The sequence below is a fragment of the Dermacentor andersoni genome, chromosome 8, assembly GCF_023375885.2.
Source record: "Dermacentor andersoni chromosome 8, qqDerAnde1_hic_scaffold, whole genome shotgun sequence".
Classification (NCBI taxonomy): Eukaryota; Metazoa; Arthropoda; class Arachnida; order Ixodida; family Ixodidae; genus Dermacentor; species Dermacentor andersoni.
In genome coordinates, this window is record NC_092821.1 from 34,197,711 (window position 1) to 34,214,352 (window position 16,642).

General features: G+C 45.3%; 1 protein-coding gene across 1 annotated transcript in view; it reads right to left on the bottom strand.

Annotated features, from left to right (window-relative positions):
- The window catches only part of LOC140219786 (guanine nucleotide-binding protein G(o) subunit alpha-like), a 29,428-nt gene that overhangs the window by 11,987 nt on the left and 799 nt on the right, over positions 1-16,642 (bottom strand). The window contains exons 2-6 of the mRNA XM_072289633.1: positions 12,061-12,294; positions 7,915-8,006; positions 4,716-4,808; positions 2,229-2,389; positions 1,132-1,260 (exon numbers count right to left, since the gene is read on the bottom strand). Of these exons, the coding sequence (XP_072145734.1) occupies positions 1,132-1,260; positions 2,229-2,389; positions 4,716-4,808; positions 7,915-8,006; positions 12,061-12,184 (599 nt within the window). The 5' untranslated portion in view covers positions 12,185-12,294. The remainder of the gene's footprint in view (positions 1-1,131; positions 1,261-2,228; positions 2,390-4,715; positions 4,809-7,914; positions 8,007-12,060; positions 12,295-16,642) is intronic.

Here is a 16,642-nt window from a genome sequence, read left to right on the forward strand (position 1 = left end):
CACCCTGTTCCAGTATACTAGAATTCTGTTAGTAGCGGCCTTTCAAAGCAAAAAAAATCGTGAAAAACCTCTACTTTTAGAAAACTGCATATTTGGGCTGTATATGCCATAAACTACCTTTTCAGTAATTATAAGTACTTAATTCATTGCAAAGCTACCACAAATAAAATATATAACGAGTTGCGGCGGTGACAAGCATGCGCTGAAACAACTCGAACTTAAAGCGAGCGCCATTCAAGCGCTGCCTAACCAACCGATGCCATCTTGCAGTGATGGCAGATTGGTCGACGCACGATTCAGTTTATTACTGGACCACAGCACACATTTCGAAAGCACTGACTACAATTCCCAAGAATCTTGATCTTTTTTCCATCGAAAAGTGAGGAATCTTCATTGCAGTAGATGACGCAGTGGAAGGAGGAAGTGCAAGCAGACAAGGCGCAGTCAAGTGGAAGCTATAAAAAGTAAGCATTCGATGCCACTAGACGTTGCCTAGGCAACTGATTGTTGGTCACATTACACGATGGCCGAGCTTTTGTTTTCTTCTGAAGGTATAAACCTCTTACTGGTATGAAAGAGACAATGGTTTAGCGTATTCACAAGGTTGCATGCAAGTCAGATTACGGAAAGCATACCAAGCCCAAGATAGATGACAGAGTTGCAACAGCAATTAACACTAGTGCTATGTTGCAGCCCTTCCATTCACTTCAGATGCACTTCAAGGCATTTTACAACCAAAATTACAACCAATAAGCCAAGACCTGGGTAATGTTGAAACAGCTCCTTCACGAGGCAGTACATTCAAAACAATTGGTAGTGGCAAACATTGGCGACACCAGCTTAACCTCCACATCAAATCAGCCAAGTCAAAGCAAACGTGTTACTCGCTACATACATGCAACCAAGACGTATCGACTCCACGCAGAATCAATTGTGGAGATATTATTGCAATACAACAGGCGCGCTTAAGAGACATGGCTGGCGCAAAGTAAGACAAAGACAGGCATCTGGGCTTGGCATGAGCTGGTCACCATATTGGCCTCTGGCTGTGCTGCTCTCATGAATATAGTGTAAATACTAGTCTCTTTTGTCTGTGTCTTTCTGCACGTAACAATATTCTGTGACCCCCACCTGAAGACAATGTCGTCGATCTTGAAGTGGGTCTCGATGATGCCGTTGGTGCGCACTCGGGCCCTGAGTACGTCCCGTGGCGTCGGCATGTACTTCTCCGAGCAGATGCGGTCCATGTTCTCAAACAGGCTGCAAAAGAGGCGGGCACGGTCATCCATTTCCCCACATCGTTGTTCTGCTTGCAGCTTTGTCGCAATGAAGCATCATCATGTCACCTTGCCCTCTGTAGCCTAGTGGGCATGCACACATCACCTCCTGACTTGCAAAAGCACCTCAAAGATGACTTCTCAAAAGCAGGCATAAGAAAACATTACCCCAAGAGACATGAAAAGGACAACACAAAGCTTGTTTTCTTGTTTTTTTTTGCCTGCTTTTTAAAATCATAATGGAAACTCCCTCAGCTTGTTGTTGTTTTGCACATTATAATTACAATCTCACATTATATTCTGAGCCTGGTTGCGAATATAATGCAGTGTGCTATCTCAGGCTGTCAAATATAAACATATGCGTGAACACATAGAGAAACAGTGTACCACATTTACTAGCATAACAAACAGATTTTTCCTCCCGGACATAGTGCAAAATTAGGGTTAATTCATCATGGTTGATTAATTAGGGCTGTAGATTAATTTTGATTGCCTGTAGTTCTTTAACATGCACCTAAATCTAAGTACACAAATGTTTTTTGCATTTTGCCCCCATTAAAATGTGGCTATTTGCAGCTGGAAGTTCAGCCAGTTCACACAGGGCTCTGTTCACACAGGGCTCTGGGCTTACTGTTCACACAGGGCTCTAGACGACAGACACAGATGGAAGAAAGGGGACACGAAGGGAGGCTAACCAGAGGGGAAGATCCGGTTTGCTACCCTATGCTGGGGAGAGAGAGGAAAGGGGCAGAGAGAGAGTAGAGAGAGAGAAAGGGAGCACAGGTACACAACCACAGACTGTCACTATCACCGCACACTGTCACTGCACAGCTTCCCCCCCCCCCCCCCCCCAGCAGCACTTGCAGCACTATAATCACCAGTTCAGGCTGCAGCTGCTTGTAGAAACAAGGCCCCCAAGTCTTAGAGGAAGTACATTGGTGCATCACTCACTACAGCGCAGAGTCGTTGAGCTCGTACTCGAAGCCCCGTGCGACAGCCAACCGGACACCCTTGTCGTTCCAGAGGTTCTTCAGGGCAGACGCCACAAATGGCAGCATGGTCATGCTCTCGTCAAAGCAGCACTGACAGCTCAGCACCGTCTGCGCATACATCTTCAGCGCAATGGACCAGCTTAAGGTTAGGCTCAGATAATTGCCATTGCAATAAGGAGAAAAAAACATACATAAACGCTCGCGTAAAAAGTGCATTCATCAATAGAAAGTAAGACGTCTCGAAATGCCTTAACAACTTTAAAGGAATGATAAGAGGAAATGAATATTAGATGGCAAATGAGGGTTGCCAATATTCTAGTTGACGTCATGAGGAAGAAATGGAGCGGGGCAGGCCATGTTAATGTATAGGGCAGATAACTAATGGTCAAGTGGAGTAACAGGCAAGAAAAGGGAAGTGCCGTCAACAACAGCAGAGAAAATGATGTGATGAAATTTAGGATATTTGCAGGCATAAGATAGGTTACAGTTGGCACAAGACAAAGGTACTATAATTAGAGTTCACTAGGAAGAGGCCTTCATCCTACTGTGGACATAAAATGAGCAGATGATGATGCTGGTATCAGGCCATGTACAGTCGGACTCACTTATAGTAATATACCAGTTTTAACAATACACTGGCTGGTGAACCATCAACTTTTGTATGCATTCTATGGCGAAATAAACTGCTTACTATAATGCTCACGTGCCGCATTGTCAGTTATAACAATTTGGTTACCAGGTGTGTGCACCGAAAGAATAAAAATAAGCAAAATCCACAGAATAAACAGCAATGAGCAGCTTCACCACACGTGTTTGTGCCATACACCAAGCACGAAACGCCTTTGTCGCACTGAAAAATAAAAAAATTATTATGCACAAACCATCGGCAACAATTGTCAATTAAGTGATAGCCCAAACGAACAAACGGATGGACAAGAGAGTGAGCTGATTCGCCCCTCCCCCTCTTGCCACCCATCCCCGCTAGTACTCGCTTGATCGAGAGCATACACCATTTCCCTCGCCATCTCTCTTCACCTTCAAGGAGTTCTTTCCCGACAGCCATGGAGATAGACATGTGACAAACGATGATGATGACAAAACTTTGTCGCTAGCGACACGACACCCTTATTGCAGGGTGTCTTTCTGGCTCAGATAAAGACACTGCTGGTCTCCTGCAGATGTCGCTTGATCGAGCCAGGCTGGGCCAAGCGGGATATTGGGCCAAGTGGGGCCGGATGGCGGGACATTCCCAAAGGATGTGTGGTCCATTAGAGTATCCCACACAATAGAGGCAGGCAGGAGGGTCAGTCGAGTTGATGCAGTGGGCATGTGCATGGGTTAAAAGCGTGCTAACAGCAGTTAGGCCTTAGCTGCTTCAGTATGTTCCTGAAACAGTGTCAAGGACCTAATATATCTGGTGCCTGGAGTAATTCAGCTCGGGCAAGCAAGCCACCTCTTTTGTCACCAGACGTTCCAGCATGTCCTGTTACGAACGAATGAAAGCCTCATCTCTCCTCCTCCCTCCAGCTCTTCCCCGCAACTCGCGCGCCCGAGAACATGCGAACTGTCCCTTGTCTTCCTGCGGCAAATGAGCAAGCAAATTAAGGAAGTGACAGTGCCCTTGCCTCCCTTCCCATCCCTCCTCACCACTCCATTGTGCGAGAGCTCATGCACAATGACCCCCCCCCCAACTCCTTGCAACTTGGTTGCCTGAAAGTATGCGCCTTTTTCGCTGGCGCTTTTCTTCGCCCACGTCCGGCTGCCGCCTTACCAATGACCTACAGTAAAAATGGCCAAAAGGGCCAAAGAAAGCTATTAGCTTAAAAAAAAGAAAGGACAATGTGAGCCACTTCGCCACATCCACCTTTGTCCCGCATATCCTGCACGGCACACCTTCGTCGCATCACATTGTCGGCCTCGTAGCCCCCTCACACTGGAGGAGTGGAAGAGAGACGAAAAAGGGGTGACAAGGGCGTGCCGTGCAGGGTGAGTGGCACAAAGGCAGGCGCTGTGGCAAACTAGCTGGCATTTTTTTTTCTTGCCCTGCGTTTCGTTACTTTTCAGCGAAGACACCCAGTAGCCAGATTTAATCTTTATAGCCAATAATGCAGCATAGGAACATTATAGTAAGCAGTTTAGTTTACTACAGAACACATACAAAAGTTCAGAGTGCAGCAGTTCCTCATTGTTACATCCGTGTATTGTTAAAACCAGTAATGCCATAAGTGGGTTCGACTGTACTTCTGCCTAATTAAAATGTTTGAATGTTTGTCCCATTAGCTTTTTTAGTGCAACCTGGTCATAACAATTATTGGCTATAATGGCATTTTCTTGGCAGTTGAATATTGTTATAAGTGGCTTCGATTGCCCGTGCACATGCATGACTCAGCAGGCACTGTAAAAATGCAAGAGGCTAGGTTTAAACCGAAGTATCTTGTGTGCCCACCTTGTTCTTGGGATTCTCGAGGTTGATGCGCAGGATGCCCATGCCTGTCAGGACGTACTTCATAGAGCCCAGTATGTTGTCCAGCACCGTCGGCTGCATGGCACAGGCACCATTTGACAAAATATAGTTGAGTCACTGCCAGCACACACTGTGCTCAGTATAACAACCCGAGACTGCCACAAAAATTTCGCCCACAGAACCACATCTCGGGAACATAACTCCCAAGAAATGCCGATACTGAAAGAAGTACATTTTTGCTGTGACATCACACTAATGGGCTAATGCAGCTGTCTGGCTCATCTATACACCATATTCACTCGATTCTAACGGCCAGAACCTTTTTGTAGAAAAATTTACTGAGATATGATGTGCTCGTCAGAATCGACTACGAATGCGATGGGGGATGCCCAAATTCTACCTGCCCAATATCAAACCCTATCTTCCAATCTCAAAGGCACTGCTCTGTCATACTCTGAGCACAGGAAGTTTGTCAGCATTGGGACGCGTCTAAATCTTGCCTCCAGCAACTTCAGAGTGTAAAATATTTATTTTTCTGAGGGAAAACAAATTATGCTGTTCCTCTCGATGATAGGAGTGTGCAGTGCGATCAAAGGTGTTTCACTTTTCATTTCTGGCCGCGAATAAAACCGGCTGTGTGTTACACTAGGGGGTGCATTATCGAGTAAACATGGTACACATTCAATTTCAGGTGCCCAGTAGAGTATTTTACACTGCATTCTTAGGTTTCCACAGACTACCATGTTGTGTCACCACCAAATTGTTTGTGACAGCACCTACCCCTTCTGCGCAAGAACACAGTTTGCAGCAGTCTGAAACATTTAGTTTAGCTCCGAAAGCTACTTGTTTTGATGGTATTGGAGTGATGGCAAAAAGTGGCCAGTTCGTTGCAGCGTTGGCACAAACTAAGAAGACTGAAGACTGGAGTTAGCCAAGGTGCGATGGCACTGAGTGGATAATGTGGCAACATTTAAGAAGTATTGCTTCCCTTGTCTACTTGAACAAGTAAATTCATGACCAGTTTAAGTATATCATAATGCTCTCTCTGGCCGCCGAAAATGCTTGTTTATTAAAGCATCGATTACTGTTAGCGTGTGTCTAGTGTAAGACATTCAGTGAGAGCACATTTAGGCCACGACTAATGTGTCTGATATATAACTGCATATAAATGTGGGTCTAACTGAACAGTGCATGGTATTCCTTGGAAGATTGATCCGAGAGGCAACACACCACATTTTGTTGCAGAAAGCCACCACAAAGACGCCAAGCAATCGCACAATCGCACTGACAGACCAGTGCCAGTAAGAGTGAGCACAAGGACTCCTGAAATTCTGTAAAATCGGCATCTGTTGCATCACTGTCAATCCCAACCAACTGCCACGAAATGAAAGAGATGATCTTCCAACACAGTGGAAACTGCAAAATTCCTTGAACCCTCTATCGACTGAGCCCAATGTAGCAAGTTTGACTCCCAGCCGCTGAGGCCACGTTTTGATATAAGGTGCTTAAAGCATTCGAAGTCCTTGCAAATGAGGTCTCCCGCGGCACTAGTTGTTCCCTTAGCATGTTAAATGGTGCCAATCAAGCCACAGTGGACTTGCTGTCCAACAAAGTGATTCTTAGCAAATGTGTATCAATACAGTCTATTGGGTCATTTTTGTCAATTACAACAAAACCCCAGTTATGCATCGCTCAATTTTGCGACGACCTGGGTTTAACGATAAATTAGTGCAGTCCTAGCGAACTCCCGCCCTCATATAAACAATACATTAAAGACCTCGACTATACGATGCGAGATATGCTCATCCCATCTCGCGTGATGACCCAGGTGAAACTGCGAACCTCACGGCAGGCACGTGAGAAGCGCCACCCAGCCTCCAATAGCTCCTTTACGACGCTGTTCCCTTCGTATGCAGAAAATTAAAAGTGGTTTCTGGGCTCTCTCCCTAGCCTCCTTTTTCCTTCCTTCAAGTACGCTGCCGTCTTAGCGTTTGTTTTTCCTCCTCCTCTTTGCCTCGCTCAACCGCTGCTAACCTTCGTCCTTTCATTGCTGTTTCATTGCGCTTCCTCTCTTTCAGTGTCTCTTGTGTTTACTGCTTGTCCACGTGCTTCCACACTTCTTTTGCCAAGATGGTTTCACTTTCACGTGACTTGGCATTGAATGCCTCCGCATTATTGGTCAGAGTGTCAGTCAAGCTTGCCATCTTTGCACAGTGCCAAGACTGCTATCAGCCGTCTGCTTCAATGCTTCCAGTGCCGAGTCACGCGAAAGTGATCTTTGAAAGTAATTACGCGAGACTACTGCCCCAGCAGGTAAGTAACGTATAAAAACATGTGTGAAGATCGAACCGATTAGCTACCGGAAGGTACGCAGATTGTATCAGAAATGTATGTTCACGTACACAGTCTGGAGCTTTCTGTTAACACGCAAGCCCACAAGACCTTTCATGCGCCCGTCGCTGGGTTACTGGTTTCGTGTGGGTCGTTGCAAGAGACGGGACGTGCGAGGTGCACTGCCTCGTGCTGACACTGCTGGCCATTGCCTCGGAGGAGAATGACACCACGGATGCTGCCGTGCCAGTGCCTGCGCTTGTGGATGCGCTACGTAGCATCGACAACATTCAGAAGTTCATCTGTACAGGTGATGCTGTAGATAGCCTCCTAGCCGATGCTGCTCACTCAAAAGAATGCTCTTGCTAAGTGGTTCAAAGAAAGTCTATAAGAAACTGACCAATTTTTTAAAAGTTTGTAGGTTAGAAGAAAAAAAGAATGTTTGAGCATGCTGGCAGGGAGGATCGTGGTACATGTTATGCTAAATCCATCCAATAAACCGTGACTGGCACCTGCACTGCAGTATTTTTTTTTTTTGCATATGCTTTCCTGGCAGTTTTCATTTCTGAGTCCTGCAGGGTATTGTTCTATAGCTTAAAGTGAAGCTCCTTGCAACTCTGCCACACAAAGTCATGTATTATAGACATAATTTTTGTTAGTTGGACTATAAGATGATCGGATTATACAATGTTTTTGCAAGGTCACACAAAAGTCATATAATCGGGGTTCCACTGTATTACTATTATTTTTTATGTTGTTCACTGGAAACCCCTGCCACGAGGGCATCATGCTACGCAAGCACGCAGTCGTGAAGCCAATGGGAAACGTGGTCCGAGACCTCGTCGCTCACCCTGAAGCTGCGCAGCTCTTCATCAGAGAAGCCTTCGCTGTGGATGATTTTCATCTGCTTCACGATGGTGCTCTTGCCGCTCTCCCCAGCACCTGGTGGGACATGGAAACAAAGCCACTGTCAAGACTCCTGCTGTCGCAACAAACTTGATGTGTGGGCCATTACATATTAACCCTTTCGGGGTCACCACCCCACATGTATGGCACTGAAAACAAGCTGCAAACAAGGCATACGTGTTTTCTTTCATTTTTTTAAATTTTTTGTTTGCCAATTTCCAAAGCCCTAGCAAATGTAAATCCACACTGCTCAAACTTCATATTGAGGTTGCAGTAATTGTAAATAAATAATAAATAAATAATAAATAAATAATAAATAAATACACATATCACGAGGACTGCATGTCGGAAAGATGTGCCTTTTGCAACGAAGCACCAGCAAAAAAATATATTTATGTTCATTTGCCACTTGGATCCTGTGAGAAACAGTCATCACTTTGCAAACTGGTGGCCACCACCACACTGGCTGCATGCTTCACCTTTGCTTGCTGCTGCATGCTCACACCTGCACACAGTTTCTGGTTATGGGGGCAGCAAAAACTGATTTGTATCACATTTCCTGTCATTTCCATGAGATGCTTGCCAGTATAGTTCTCTCACAGGCTTGCAATTCCTCTGCTGACGGGCAAGTGTTCAGAGATTGACGACAATGCCATGCATGTCTTTCTTTTCTCTTGACATGGGAGATCAGATTGTATCCAATTTAGTGATCCGACAAGCAACTACTGCATCGTATTTGTAATTTGCTTGCTCTTTCAGACAAACTTATATGTGCGTGCTCACATGCACACATGACTTTTACTATGGCTGCATATGCTGGTTGTTTCAGCTATTTTGGAGATACAAACTAGACACAGGAATCTTACTATGTACTTAAATACTTATTATTGAACATTCGTGTATTAAAGAATAAACCACATAGACGGTACGAAATCTTTTTTGTCATTCTAACGTTACTTAAGAAAAAAAAATCATTTGCTGAATTTTTCTGGAAACAAGTTATTCTGAATTTAGAAATCTGCAATAGAAAAACATAAACTGCCCTTTAAGGGCTAATCGATAAGTGTGATCTCACGCAAAGATCAATGGATGACAACAAAGAGGTCATTTAAATATGGTACTATGACGGCTAGCTGAGCATGTAAAGGCACTGACAACGAGATTTAGTGTACAAAGTGAGATGCAAGCTAGGTTTTTCTGTATATAACCGCTTTCATGATTGATCCCTATTGAGCACAAACTACGGAGACATCCCTCAACGAGCTGCAACCTAACCTGCAGTTATGTACGATCAACTCTTAGTTGCACAGTGCTCCACACCACACCAGGAAAACACTGCTGCTCACCAGAAGTCGCGGCACACCAGTTTTCCAGATAGTGTGGCCATGCATTTCTTTTAGGGGCGAAAATTTAACCAACTAGGCTCAGTGACACCACTTTAGTCTTTTTGCACCGATTTCTGTCTTTTGTTTTTCCCATGCCAAGCTGTCTGGTCACAATTCACCATTTGCATTCCATGCTTGCCATCTTGTGGGCTTTCTCACATTTTCTTTGACATTGTGCACATTATCAACATTCATTGTGCCGTAGCAAAGTAACAGATGCACATGCGCTGAATATATATTGGGTGAACACAACTCTTCCAAGTCACTTGCATTCAAATTTTGCACAGACACAGCACTTCGAGGTGCATGGAGTTTCAACACTGCGCTATATGCTTGCCTAGCTTACTACATGCCTATGAACTGGAAATACTTGTTATCTGCAGCCATGCAATGCAAAAGAGAGAGAGAAAGAAAGGAGAAAAGAAAAAAAAGTTGAGCAGGTGATTTTGCTGAAATGGAACAGTGGTGCCATCTGTCATTATTAGGGTAAAACAAAACATGCACCCGGTTTCGTCGTTACAGTTGAACCCACTTACAATAATGTTCAAGTGCCAAGAAAATCCCACTGTTACAACTGACAATTGTTATAACAGGGTCAAAAGAAAGTAAGCAGAGGGGACAAACATTCAAACATTTCATTGAGACAGAAAGAAACAAAGTCAAACCCACTTATACATTACTGTATTTAACAACATTCGAATGTAACAATAAGCAGCTGCCCCACGCTGAACTTTTGCGCGTGGTCTAGGGTAAAGTAAACTGCTAACTACAATGTTCCCATGCTGCTTTATTGACTACGACAATTGAACCTGGGTACTAGTAGGTGTCTGCAACGAAGAGAAAAGGAATGCGAAATCCAGGAAAATAAAGAAAAGAAAAATGAGAGCCATTTCGCCACACCTACCTTCGTGCAGCACACCCGACACGACATGCCTTTGTAGCCTCTCTTCCATCTCCCTTCCGCCCCTCCGACATCGGCAAGAAGGCAGAAGGGAAATGGGAGAGGGCTGCACGAGGCCACTGATGCGATGCAACAAAGGTGTGATGAGCAGGATGCATGGCACAAAGGCAAGTGTGACAAACGGGCTTGTGTAACCCTCCCTTCAACCCTCCCTCCCGAGGATCTTGCATTAATTTTCCTTTCGGTGGACACACCTAGGAGCCAGATTTCAGTGTTACAATGAATAACACGGCATGGAAGCACTGTAGTCAGTGGTTTATTTTACCATAGAGCACATACAAAGTTGACGGTGCATTGGCTGCTCATGTTATATCCAAAATATATTTAAAACTGGTATTGTTATAGGTGCACTCGACTGTACATCGTCCTGTTCCTGTGAATGCTGAATAGTGTTTTTATATAGCAATGCTGCACATGACATATACTTCCGATCGATTATGAATTAAACACCTTAAGGGACACTAAAGGCAAATATTAAGTCCAACTAAAGTGATAGATCAGTGCTCGAGAAACAATAAGGCGTCAATATTATCCCGAACAGAGCCTTCATAATCGAGAAATTGAGGTAAATGCAGGACGTGATTAGACACTCCCCTGGGATATTCAAGTACTTGCCCAATGACGAAAGCACTCCTCAGTTAAATTCTGTCACTAGTACTCAACCACTCGTTGCAAAACAACACATCCTTGTATTGTATCATAAGACGAAATAAAATCCTACTTGTCCAGTTCTATGTCACGTTTACAAAAGGAACACAGTGAAATTACCCTTGACAATGAGACGGGTGGTCGAAAGGTTTCGTTTTCGCTCGATTCCGCACCGCCCACGCTTTCGTGTTTTAGTAGTTTCGTTATCGCATAGTGCTGTGCTGGTTTTGCTGGCTCGCGAAACTCGCACAAACTGCAAGTAGCAGAGAATTCAACTTCCATGTATTGTTGCGGGATGCCCGAATGGTCTAGGCCACTTGACCACAAAGCAGCTGCAGCGACGAATCCACCGCTCTGTCTTGGCTCAGTACCACCGTCTGTTGGGTGCCGTTTTACTCACCAACGGCAGCAAAGGGTGGTGATGGCGTATGCAACGTCACCACTCCCCCGGTTGGGTGGTGGGAGATTTGAATTTCAAAAAAGGTATTCGGACCTTTCAGATGCAACTTTTTTGTAAACTAAGTCTTTTCTTGGCGCGAAACAAGCGCTGCAAGGTTTCTGGAATGGTATTTAAACAGTCCACGTCGACTTAGTATTTGCCTTTACTGTCCCTTCAAGGAACGTAGCACTCATATGTGGTTGCATGCACTTCCTCCGCTGTATGAAGTATGAGCATAAGAGAGCTGGCGCATGAGCCGGAAGTGTCATGTATACCTCACGCAGCCATTTACAGAACAATCTATCTCGAGCAGGAAAAGAAAGCATTATATTTGGTTTTTACGTGCCAAAACCACAATCTGATTATGAGACATAACGTAGTGGGGGACTCCGGTTTAATTTTGACTGGCTGAGGTTTTTCAATGTGCACCCAATGCATGGCACAAGGGAGTTCTTTAATTTTGTCCGCAATGAAATGCGGTTGCCATGGCCAGGATTTGATCCCACGACCTCGTGCCGCTAAGCACGAGGTCATGGGATCAAATCCTGGCCACGGCAGCCACATTTCGTTTAGTGGTCGCTTAGCAGCTATAGCCACTAAGCCACCATGGTGAATACCGAGGAGGAAAGGAAGAGGAAAGGAGGACCGTGCACCCACCGAGCAGCAGGATCTTGATGACATTGCACTCCTGGCGTGCAAGCTCGGCGATCTGCCGGTCGATCTGGGCACTGCGCAGGCGCGCCTTCCTCTCCTCATCGTCAAGACTGAGGCATCCCCCCATGCTCCATCACCACTGGGTGCCGCCACGTGCACCACCACAGGGAACTGACGACACGGCGACTGGTGGGAGACGACGTGCACCGCTGTTGCCACTGATGGAACAGCAGCTGCCTACAATGAGTCCATGCCAATGTGATTGTCAGAACAGCCTTGCGCACACGAAATCGCACCACGAAAAAGCCAAAGCAGAATTTGCAGCTTAAGGACAAAACAAATGACAAAGGCCTTTGTGTTGCATTCCATGTCATGGTTAAATACAAAAGACAGAAAGAAAAAAGTTCCAGCAATGTTTTTTTCATTAGGTACTTTTTAAAACGTGTCGCTTAGTACTAATAACACACCATTCGTATAACAAATTTTGCCACAACATAAACGCTACCTGATGTAACCTGATGTAACAAAGCACCACCTGTGACCAATACTATTAAAAATAAATTTATTCAATGTGCTACGAGACTCCTTCGACACTTATGAAAGTACAGAAGGCAGTCATCGGGACTTCCAGTAGGATGTGCATAAATTACTTACATGGCAGCCACATAAGACTTAGTTTCAGGTCTTGTATGGTGCTACGGTGATTCTTCCCAGGTGCCTGGCCTATATCGTCATCAACCTACCTAAGTCCAGTCCACTACAGGTCAAACGCTTCTCCCAGTAATAGTTACGCTTGTTCCACATCAACTGACTCTTATCTTATGCCTGCTAACTTCCTAATTTCATTGCAACAGGCAATCATCCACCATCGTTGAATGTTTTTCTCTTCCTTTAGCCAGCCTTAGCACACATTCCGTTTCTCTGATGGAACACCAATAGACCTTTTTTTCCCCACTTTACAACTGCGCTTCCCTGCACTTGGCATTAGCCCAGCTAATGGTAGCACCGGTAATCTTACAAATGGAGTGCTAGCTACCCATGCTGGGTCTCATTTAATGCGCATGGTTTCATCATAAGAGCCACGTCTGCATTTTTCAGGTCACGACACAACCAAACCACGCTTGTATACGCTGTTTGCAGAAATGACCATGCCGCCATTAACTGGGCACACTGCCTGGCTGAAAAGCTAGCTTTACAGTTATGCAAAGGGTTCATTATCTGCTCTGCACATTACACGATTTGTCAAACTCCATGTATCTCTCTTATCCTCGTCAGTGGTGGTGCGTGCATACGAACACCGAAGGCGCAAACTGCATTTTCATCCATTTCAACTTCTCTGAGGTGCAGGGTGCACATTTTTTTTCATGCTTTCTGAATGAACTGCCAGCACCTTATCGCCAGCAGCAAGAATTTTAGACCTAAACATTACGCCAAGAGTGGCGCCTTTGACATTGTATGGGAAAGCACATAAGGGACTTTTCATATCCTTAATTAATTTTCAGTGCAATGTTTATCGCAATAAAAAAAATTATATGGTACTAAAGGGCAAGTCCTAAGCTCCCTCCTACTGCAATGTTTAACTGTAATGTGCTTGAGAATGTTGAGACCACTGCATCAGAGGTCGACGCGCAGCTCTCGCCACCTAGTAGCGACATGCAGAACTACGCAGCGCGCCAAAATTCACCGATGCACGCGAGCAGCATTGCTCAACGATTGCTTCTCCGCTGGAAATGCTTTTTTCCAAATTTTGGGCTGCCAAGTTCGGAGTGCAGCCCTTACATGCATGCGGCCCTTACACGAGTCTATACGGTAGTTTTAGAAAGTAGCAGAAAACAAATTTTGCCGCTGCTTTAACGCACATTAAGGAAAATGCAGCAGGATGCAGCAAGGTTTCCTTTTGGGGCAGTTTGGAACAACTAGAGTAGCAATCACAGCACTGAAGGTGTTATAGGAGGAAATTTGCCGATGATGACAATAGTACCACGCATAGCACGTGGAAATAATGTGTAAACCATGTATTTTGTTAGCATATTGCAGTATCCATCCAGAGATCAATGAGGGTGTAGAAATCCTATGCTAGGCACTGGGATTTTAGGGTCAGTAAAGGAAAGCTTACCTAATCTGTGGTGGAGAACGGTAAAAAATAAAGATTACTGCTGGTGCAAGAGTAAGGAACATAAAGAATATAATTTAGGGCAATAAATTTATTTCTGGATTAATGAGTTGTTAGCACAAACCGGGGATGTTAAAGACTGAAACTAGGCGCAGAAGAAAAGTAAAGGTGATGATCTTGGTGGCATCTGCCACCACACCATTTCAATTGGGAAACTCTTAATATCTGTCCATCCATTCATCACTGAGGCATGCACACCTCAAGGCCAATGCCGACGAACTCCAGAAGATTTGATGACAGCACTCACTGGCCAATGCCTGTGGACTCTCCACAGAGTGGCTGAAAACTCGATGCGACTCGAGCATGCTGATTTATTGCCGAAAGTGTGACATTTTCCTGTGCATCATTGCCGGCACAGACTACTACTCTTAATTTTCATTACGTAAAGTATAACACTGCCAGCTCTCGGCATGTGAAAAAATATGTTCACAATGTAAAATGTAAGAGAGAAATGTTAAAAATCCCATTTTCTAGCACACTGAGCCACTGTCACAAGTGTTGGCTTAATGCCAACACTTGCCACGTTTGTGCAAGCAAAAATTTTCTTATAATGAATACACTTTTTAGGTGTTTGTTTGGATTCAGGCCACATTTTGTTTTCCTATCTGTATGATGTTTTTCTCTCTCTCAATTGCAAGTTTCAAGAAGCGCTCAGCTTGAGATAGTGCGAAAGAAAATGGATATGGGACAGGTGCTTGGCCGTGCGTCTGTCTTCTTTCGTCTTGCGACATGGCGTGTGTGCACTTTTCAAATCCTGCAAGTACAAACCAACTAGCCCAGCAACACGCTCTTGCTTCTAACGTTACACCAATCACACTAAGCACACCTTACGAGCTACACAAATGATGCTTTTAAAGACGGTTTATGCTCTTTGGCAAATATTATTTGCAAAAGCTTTGCACTTATGAAACACGTACTATGATTCATGATTTACATTGTTAGCCTTAGATCTCGATGCCATGCGATTGTGGAATTGAAGCCAATGAGTGCTCAAGGAATGCACATTCACATTCAACAGAAATGCTTTGGCTATCCCCAGTTTTAATATATACGCCCCCAAAATATGCGACATAAGTATTGCACGCAATTTTGCACACCAGTGTGCATCGAAAGCTTTGTGGAAAAACAAAGGCCTATGTGCTGGCACTGCCTTTTGCGTAAGCGTTTGTTCGAAGTGCTGTGTTCGGCATTCCCTCCCACATCTTTAAGCACATACTGGCTCCCTAACTGCACAACATGTGTGCTAAAGTTCGCAATTAAAAAAGTTTATTAGTGAATTTTTGTTGACATACTCTCAGGGCGCGTAATGCCCGTAAGGACGCACAAGGCATGTGCAACAGTAACATCTACTTGGCTTACACAGCGTTTCTTGTAAACCTGTAGAATGCTCTTGGCTAAATTTGTGAGTGTATACAACAGTGCAGGCACACAGACTAGTTATCAGAACGACTCCGTGACGCTGAAAAGAATACACAACGGCAAGCGGGACTACACGCAAAAGCCCCGCACATTTAGTTTCGAGTGCGCGCCCAAGACAGCTGTGCAGAGACAGCCTTGTGCAGCTGTGCACCGATTATTACTCGCGCTCCCGAGCCGAGCGCCTTTGCGCAAGACAGACGCGAGAAAACAAGCAGCTACGCGCCAATCGCAGCCGACAAGCGAGCGCTTGCAAGCTCCACCCCACCACTTTTTCACGCCGCAATCACTGGCATCGCTCAAAAGAGCGCGCGGCAAATCTCTTGCTACACGCCCGTGCAAAGCCACCGAGCCACACCTCGGCGGTCGATGCACGCGATTTCAAACAACAAAAAGAAACGAGCACGCAAACAAACGAAGCAGGCACGCAAACTGCGCGCGCCCCGAATGGAGCGTTGGCGGCCGGTGAGTTATGCAGCTGGCGTCAAGAATAGTGCCGAGATCATGCGGACATCCGGGTCTCGCGGTTACGCGCTACAGGTGCGTAGCGTAGCACCGTAGCGGAACGGCGGACCGTGGGAGCTATCGACCCCGCCGACGCCGTGTGTTTGGTGTATTCAACACGGCGGACGCTGCGAACAGAAGAGTTTTTCTTTTTTCTCGCTCGGAGATCTCGCTATCACGGTGGTAGTACGTGAAGCCAGCAGTTATACGAGCGCAATATGCGACGACCAACCCCGACCTACTACGGAGCACGCAAAGGCAGCGATTTAACCGCTGCGTACCATGAAAACTCGTTTCCTCGGGCTATATTTTAAGCTTTCGACATCGGAGGTAGTACATAAGAGTAGACAGTCTGTTCTACACGCATGTTCCGCTAGCCCGGATGGTCGAGCACCGGATCGGAACTGCCCCTGAGGCGGTGATGCACCCTACTAACACGCAACAACCAACATTCGAGCAAATGTTCCAGCAAAAGTCGCAGGTTGCAGAAAT